The following is an 8,927-nucleotide window of genomic DNA, read 5'->3' on the forward strand; positions in this document are numbered from 1 at the left end:
ACACTATCGTACACACACACACACAATTACCAAAGCCAATTAACCTACAAACCTGTACATCTTTGGAGATGTGGGAGGCACCCAGAGAAAACCCACGCGGTCACAGGGAGAACATACAAACTCTGTACAGTCAGCACATGTAGTCAGGATCGAACCTGGGTCTCTGGCGCTGTGAGGCAGCAACTCTACCGCTGTGTCACCGTGCGCACACAAGCCCCTAGTGATAATGAATGTCACAGCCATGACTTATGTAAAGAATTAATAGATTCATTAAAATAACAGATGAATATAGCTCACTTTTAGACGCAGAAATTCATGCAGAGGAACAGTGTCTTTGGTTCATTGACTCATTAAACAACAGCAGCACGTCACTTTGCAAGACATTTAGGTTAGGCAAGCTCGGGAAAAAGGTCAAGCCAAAGTCACACCCACACCCATGGAGCAAACACCTACAAGTAGCAACGGAAATACAATGTTCATTATACAGTATGTGTAGTTTGACAGTAGTAATGTTATGTCAGAGTTCAGCCCTGGTCTTAGGGGACTCATTATAGTGCTAAACGTTGCTTGATAATGAGTATATTTGGGACGATATGTATTTAATTGCCGATCCGAACAATGATAGTGTAATATTTATACACCCCGTGGATTAACTGGTGCGCTGTTATACTTTAAAAAAGAGTGAAAGTGTTGAAAGTAAATTTACTGCAAACACTGAGTGATAATGTCAAATGCAAGACAGAAGATAGCTTTAAAATGTATATTTAAATATGCTGTCTGATATAAATCCATGAAAGGTCAGTCAGCATTTGAAAGCAAGTGGGTGATGATTTGGAGAAGTCTGCATTGAGGATGGATTCTTTGTTCAGCAACCAGAAGCAGGGCCACTGACCAACGTGTGATTGTATTGCAGCCTTGTTGCAGATGATGGCTGCTGCAGAAGCTGGCCGCGATGTGGTTTATTTCACCTTCGGGGACCAGGAATTAATGACCGAGATACACGATATGCACAAGTTCCTCAGCGAGAAAGAGCAGACTGTCGGTAAGCGAATCTCATTTGTAACGCACTACAGATTGTCACCCTCTACAGTCCAGCTTTGTCGCAGCAGATTGTTAGTGGCAGCAACATCTCCTGTGTTACTGTAATAGATCCTTTGCATGGACTCGGAGGTCAAGTCATAGTCCCAAAGACATGTGGATTTCTCAGTCAATTGCCCCTAGTTGTAGGGAGTTGGTGAGAAAGGGGGATAATATAGAACTCGTGTGGATTGGTGATTGATGGTTGACGTAGACACAGTGGGCCAAAAGGCCTGTTTTCATGCTGTATGTTTCAATGAAACAAACAAAATTTACAGCATGCAAACAGGCCCTTTAACACATAAAGAGTTTCAATTCGGTACATGGTAAAAGTGCAACTTCTTTGTATTGTATTCCTTTGTCTTAAAATATCTGCCTTGTAATCATCGTGACACTTTAGAGGAATATTATAAGGAATTTGCAGAATAAAGTCTGATACAATTGTTCAAACCTTTAAAAAAAAAAAGCAAACCTAGTAATCTACTTTTCTTGACCTTTTCTTTTCCAGGTCAAATATACAAACTTTTGGAACGATATTGGTGTGAGGTGTGCAGAACCTGTTCTTTTTCAAGACCAAACATTAAACTCTACAGCTTCATTCACGATTCTGTAGGTTTGTACCTAGATTCAACAGATGAAGATGATGATTGATAACAATTCAAGATCAACGATAATGTAAAGGCTGTCTTTAAATTAGTGAGATGGCTGAGCTTTGTGGCTCATCACCACTGTAATCCTCCCACAGGTTCTTAATGCTATAGCCCCACACTGCTGTAAAAAATCTTGCATAACATGGCCCATTATTCTGGCGGTGAATATTGACTGCAGTAACATGCTTATCATAATGAGGGTATGAATGGTAAGATGCTTGTCAAAGCAAGCAGTCAAACCTAAAGTGGAAATTCAGGGGAGAGTAATGGTATGAACCTGTTAACCAGAGGCTAACCAGGGCAATATATACCTATTCTATATAGTACATATTATGCTGTTATTATTGAAGAATAGTTACCAATATAAATTAAGAGCAATGCAAATATTCTGAAGGAATAAACCAGTTATCTATTATTTTTGGAATAATCTCTGCCTAAATGATTCAAATCAAAGTCAAAATCCCAGCATGCTTACGGCATGCCTTTGATAATTTTAGCAAGAAAGTGTGTCAAATGTACATTGCAGGAGGAAGTACATCATCCTCTTTGGCTTGTATTGTGAGCAAAAAATTAATATGGGTGTTTTATTTTCCTTGTTTAAAAAATCCTTAAAATTTCATACATCAATTGTGTATTCTTTTAGACTGTGGTACACAATGCTGAACATATTCAGGAATATTAGCTGCTGTCTAATGGATTGCTGTCAGTCATAGAGGGGAATTCTGTATGGACATGTAAAGATTTTTTTTTTTTAATTTGTCCAAATAAAGGTCTTCTGTTGTGTCCAAGATTTGGGGGATTTCTTTACCTTCATAGGTATTATATAATGCAAGCAGCAGCAGCAAAGAAAAATATAAAATAATAAAAGGATAAATTGTTGAAATTAATGATTTTGTGCTGATCAAAAGATTAAAAGGAATTTGTCTATTTCATGCTAGCCCTTCTTAGATATCTTGATATCTATTGTTACATTCATATTGCTATGTTCATACCGTTAGTGAAACCGAAATGTATCCAGAATTTGTGCCTGTTTGTGACATTTCAATCAGTCAATTAACTTGTTAACAGTTGACTCATCTCCGAACTTGCAAATATATATTTTTTTTATGGAGTGGGTATTGGAAACAAAATGGAAAAAAAACGTTGGATGGGCCCGACATTCTGGAAAATTTGCGGTTGGCATCTACAGAACGCACAAAAACATCAAAACTTAGATCTGCTAACTTCCTTCTGTTCCTGGGCCTCTTTAGACGACTAACATTGCCAAAGCAATTGGGCTGATCTGCCAAATGTGGAGCCATGCTGGCACGATCCCAGCATCAACTTGAAATTCGATTCCAAAAGTAGCTTGGCTGTCGTAGACACGGGGTAGTGTTGGTGAAATGTCGTCACAGGAACTGCGGATGTTGCTTACCAAAACAGACCCCAAGTGCTGGAGTACTCAGCGGGTCAGTCAGCACAGTGGTGCAGCGGTAGAGTTGCTGCCTTACAGAGCTAGAGACCCGGGTTCGATCCTGATCACTGGAGCTTATCTGTACGGAGTTTGTACATTCGCCCCGTGACCTGCGTGGGTTTTCTCCGGGTGCTGTGGTTTCCTCTCACACTACAAAGATTTACAGGTTTCTAGGCTAATTGGCTTGGTATAATGAAACATTTTCCCTAGTGTGTGTGGATAGTGTTAGTGTGTGGGGATCACTGGTCGGCGCAGACTCGATGAAGGGGCTGAAGGATTTGTTTCCACGCTTCTTCTCTAAACTGGTGTGTTAGTTTTCTAATGTTCCATTTTATTTTGGTTGCTCTGCTTGAGTTATCCCCATAAACTTTTCCGATATAAAATCCTTCGTTATGACTATACTATCAAATCGTCATCTATTCTACAATATGATCAACGTTTTGGTTGCTGAATAAATCCAAAAGCCCCTGCAGATCGGAAAATAATTCTGCCTTTAATTGCTTTGATTCCCATTCATCCGTGGTAACCAGAACACTTTAAAGCTTGGGCAGCATAGGTGAATTCAGATCTTCCCGCAGAGCTAAGTAAAATCAACTCTTTAAAGTTAACTGACATCAAAGGCATATCCCATGAATTATGTTCACAGCATTGCAGCATGTGACCAGGAACCAGAGCACGGGGGAGCAGCTCTTTGCTTGCTGTGACCTTTAGGGAAGTCCGCCTGCTTTTGTAAATCAGGTCGTATTCGTATTCTATCAAAATAATTGCTATTTAAGTCCCAGGTATTGAAAACTGCCTAAATATAGCAGGATCAATATTTCCAAACCATCAATCCATTTTCCATAATATTCCCCAATGCAGTTTTGCAATATTTCTCCGATCTTTTTTCCCTGCTATCAGTCATCTGTATCTGTGATAGCCTTGACATGTTCTAAGGATTTAATCTCTGACCTGCATTAAATTGCACACTCATCACATTCTGTGTCTGAGTCACTGTCTCCTGTTGGTGCCAACCTTCTCAAGGAGAACCTTCATAAAGTGGGCAGTAATCTCCCCAAGTCCTCCTCTATCGAAGAAATGTACAACTGAGTCATTGCGGGGATTGTTAGTATTGTGATTTATTACATTATAAATCTCTGGTATCGTGAGCACAATTCTCAGGCGTTTTCAAAGAGTTTGAAGCTTTCTTACACAGCTCAAAGATTAAGCTGCCAGCTGTTTTAAGCGCACTGGGAAAGTCCATTGTAGAATTTGCTTCCTTGCTCTGCCTACTGAAGTAAAACGCTGCTAAAGTCGTTTTATTAAACATGCAGTTGCCTTGTATATTGCTGTTAGATATTTGTTACATATTTGTGGGCAAAAGACTCTACTTTTCCATAGCTACATTAAATTGACAGGGAATTTACAGATCAAAGGAGCAATTAGTCGAACACTTCTAGTTCTGTGCTGTTTATGTTGTGATAATTCTCAGCGTATAATGTGCACAGTGTAGATAAATAGGGATTTAGCAACAAGGGCGGCCAGTATGGCTAAACACAAGGAAATGGCTTTTATAGTCAGCCTGTTCAATATAGAATGATGGCATTCACAAGAATGAGCTGAAAAATACCAACCATTGATATAAAAACGTGTTCAATGATTAAGTTATCTTTCAAAATAGTGTCAAAGTTCTTCGCAGCTATTTTGAAGTACATTAAAAAGGCACAAAGTGCTGGAGTACTTCAGCAGGTCAGGCAACATCTCTGGGGAACATGGATGGGCGATATTTCGGGTTGGGACCCTTCTTCAGACTGATGGTGCGGGGAGAAGAGAGGAGGGGCAGGTGGAACTGGAGGGACTTGAGACCTTCCAGGTGGGGGATGGAGGTGTACATGGACAGAACATCCACGGTAAAGATAAGGCAATGGGGGCCTTGAATTCAATGTTGTTGAAGGGTGAGAGGTGTCTTGGGTGTGTTTCAGAAGGGACAGGATAAGGGGAGGATAGGATGGAATCAAGGTATGTGGAGATGAGTTCTGTGGGGCAGGAGCAGGCACAGACAATGGATCTGCCAGGGAGGCAAAAATGCTGGAGAAACTCAGCGGGTTAGGCAGCATCTACCCGATACGTCACCTATTCCTTCGCTCACCCGCTGAGTTTCTCCAGCATTTTTGTCTACCTTCAATTTTGCCTTCATCTGCAGTTCTTCCTTAAACAACACGACCTGCCAGGGAGGTCCTTTTTGTGGATTTTGGGAAGGAGATAAAAGCGGGCAGTGCGGGGCTGGGGAAGGATAAGGTTCGAGGTTGTGGAGGGGAGATTGCCAGAGGCAGTCAGGTCAGTAATGGTCTGGGAGATGATGGCCCGGTGTTTGTGGGGTCATGGTCAAGGGGTTGGTATGAGGAGGTGGCTGAGTGCTGTACGTTAACTATTGTTCTGTAGACATTTGTAGATTTCTGAAATCTTTCTTGCTCCACCTGCCAAGGTAAATGCTACTAAAGTTGTCCTATTAAACTTGCAGTTGTATATTGCTGCTAAATATTTAACGCCAACGTTTTTATATACTGTATATAGTGGTCTAAGCAGAAGAATGGTTCAATTACTATTTCTGCTGTAAAGTGACAGGGAATTTACAAATCAACAGGGTGGCGCAGCTGGTCGAGCTCCTACCCCACAGTGCCAGAGACCTGGGTTCGATCCTGACCTTGGGTGCTGTGTGCGGCGTTTTCTCATTCTCCCTGTGACCCCGAGGGTTTCCTCCGGGTGCTCCGGTTTCCTCCCACATCCCAAAGACGTGCGGGTTTGTAGATGTGAATGGGGAAAGTGGGATAATGTAGAACAAGTGTGTTTTCTGAAGGGCCTGTTTCCGTTCTGTATCTCTAAACTAAACTAAAAATAAGAATGCTGGTGAAACGCACTGATTTCTGAGGGCTGGAGGAATCACCTTCAACTGAACTAGAATCACCAGTGAATACGTCAGGCAGAATGACACACAGCTGTTGAGGATGAGCCGGGCAGTAAATCAGTAAATGTGAAAGACTGGAATGAGAGAAGGCAGGGACCATTAGGTGAATAAGAGAGAACCCCAGATGACAGGGGCCTGTTTCAGATTGCTTCATCACTTTAGCTTGCTGCCGATTTCGAGTTAATTGAGCCACCAGTTTGCTGTTGGGATATTACTTGAACTCTTGACATGTCCATGATGAACGACATCAGGCTGCGGGTGAAATATAATGGGATCTGCTAATGACATCTGACAGACTGTTAGCAGAGGGCATGTCTTCAGGAATAAGGCAACTGGCAATTTTATCAGCAAGGTTCCTCTTCATTTATTGTACCTTTAAGTGTTATATTTCGTGCAGCGTCCAAACTGCCTTGATCATTTATTGTACCCCAACATTCCTTCCGCAGTAACTAATTCCTCGATCCATAAGAGTGATTTTCGGTTGTTTGGGCTTCAAGGTAAGTATTAGAAGATGTATTCTGACTGGAAATGGGAACTAGAAAGTGGGAAGGGCAGGAGTGAGAAAAGCCCTGTAATCAGACCGGTACCAGGCAGTAACCACAATGCTGATGAACTGTGATCAGATCTTTGACACAAGTTCAGAAAGGGAAGAGGGTGTCCAAATACATTTGGAACTGTGCACAAAGTTGCAGAAAGACCTGGTATGTGTGGTGGAAAATAAGTTGAAAAGCGTACACCATGTGTTGTACGAGAATCTTGCCCGAGCAGTCAATTGTTCAAAGCCCATAGTGATGTTGCCGGCAGTGCTAGATTTAGAACACATAGCACTGCAGCCGACAGGGCTTTATTTAAAACTTTACACACCAAACTGGTAGCGTTGTGTGTATTGCTCTGTGTGGCAGGTCTGTATGGTTGTGTGTATTGCTTTACGTGATGGGACTCGTATAGATGGGACATGTTGGTCGGTGTGGGCAAATTAGGCTGAAGGGATTTTCCACACTGTAGGATTTTATGACTCTCCCCGCTGCACCACTGTGCTATGACCAAGTAAAGTGTTGTTGAAGGTGTTTCAGAGAAAGATCACCAGATTGTCTTCTGTGATAAGAACTTCAGCTTATGAGGGTTGGCTGATCAGGTTGGGCCTCCGGCAAGTGAGAAGTTTACCATCTGAGAGTTGAACTTCAGTGGCTGGTCTGTTCTACTTTCCACTTATCATAACATGGAATCATTAATATTTCTTCTTCAGCTCCTGGGGCTAATGTTAATGTAATGCCCATTACGCGATTAACATTAGGTGTGGGACAATGTCTCCATAAGTGTGTAGGAAAGAACTGCAGATGCTGATTTATACTGAGGATAGACACAAAATGCTGGAGCAACTCAGTGGGATAGGCAGCATCTCTGAATAGATGGAATGGGTGACGTTTCGGGTCGAGACCCTTAATCAGACTTAATTCTCCATCAGAACTGCGAAATGCAATTTACCCGAGTGTGGAGCGATAACGGATATGAGCTTCAGTCAGAATTTTCACCGCTCCCTTTTGAAGGACAAAATACTTTGCCAATTTGAGGAAGAGACCATCTAAGAGATTATCCTTTATGGAAAGCTGAAATAAATCAAGTCAAGCCGTTATTACTGCAGATCTGCCAGGGATCAGCATTGTGATACTATAGTTCTTCCATTTGAAATCTGGATCAATATCTCAGCTGTAATGTACTTTTCAAGCTGACATACAACGACTTTCGTATGTTAATGCAATCCCACTGCATGTGTAATTTTACACAGCTCGTAGCTCAAAACTCCATTTTCCTGGGAACCCATCAATAGGTTACAAATGATGGAAAGAATGCCCCTTCTGCTTTTCTGAATGGATTTTTTTTTTTTTTTAATTAACACTACATCAATATTTTCTAATTTGGAGACTTGCGTTACTTAAAATATTAATAAATTCAATGTATGATTCTGTTTGCCCTAAGGGTTAGCAAGAAATAGAACATCCATGACAAATTCCTGCCGATATTCCAAAGGTTTACAGATGCTAATACATATCCAGTCTTGTAAATTATGTGGAAAGTCCAATGAGGGGAACATTACTGGTGCACAAAGCAAATGTAATTTAAAAATCGTGTCCACCTCAACGTCCACTTGTAATTCTTTATCTACCTTTGGCATTTATTCCTACTAATGCTCCTGTTCCCTCCGACATATTCTCACCGACATTTTGCACATTTTGTCTCTTCTTGAGTACCACAGAATACGCAAAACCTGGTCAGCGCTGTACGTCATTGGAGGCAGAATGTTCGATCCAGACTGGTGTTTTATAGTGTGACATCTCACTGGGGTTAGTTAACGTTATAAGATAAATATGCACATAAAATAGTTGCAATTTACAAGCTCTTAAAACATGTATGAGATAGTCACTTGATTTATCTTGGTGATTTAATTTGACTGTTGTTCATTGCAACCCAGGCAAGATCTTGGTTTCTCCACATATAAAAAGGGTGCAAACTTCAGGAATTATAGACAATAGGAGTAGGCCACTCGGCCTTTCAATGTGATCATGGCTGATCATCCACAATCAGTACCCCGTCCTGCCTTCTCCCCATATCCATTCACTCCGCTATCTTTAAGAGCTCTATCTAACTCTCTCTTGAAAGTATCCAGAGAACTGGCCTCCACTGCCCTCTAAGGCAGAGAATTCCACAGACTCACAACTCTCTGTGTGAAAAACTATTTCCTCATCTCCCTTCTAAAGGGCTTACCTCTTATTTTTAAACTGTGGCCCCTGGTTCTAGACTCCCC

At 41.4% G+C, this 8,927-nt stretch overlaps 1 protein-coding gene across 5 annotated transcripts in view; it reads left to right on the forward strand.

The window, feature by feature from the left end:
* Positions 1-2,515, forward strand: part of parga (poly (ADP-ribose) glycohydrolase a) — a 97,149-nt gene extending 94,634 nt beyond the window's left edge. For all 5 annotated transcript variants that reach the window (XM_055661652.1, XM_055661653.1, XM_055661651.1 and 2 more), the window contains 2 exons: positions 914-1,042; positions 1,586-2,515. In XM_055661652.1, the coding sequence (XP_055517627.1) occupies positions 914-1,042; positions 1,586-1,728 (272 nt within the window). In that variant the 3' untranslated portion in view covers positions 1,729-2,515. The remainder of the gene's footprint in view (positions 1-913; positions 1,043-1,585) is intronic.
* Positions 2,516-8,927: the final 6,412 nt, after the last annotated feature.

Source organism: Leucoraja erinacea, chromosome 34 (genome assembly GCF_028641065.1).
Source record: "Leucoraja erinacea ecotype New England chromosome 34, Leri_hhj_1, whole genome shotgun sequence".
NCBI lineage: Eukaryota > Metazoa > Chordata > Chondrichthyes > Rajiformes > Rajidae > Leucoraja > Leucoraja erinaceus.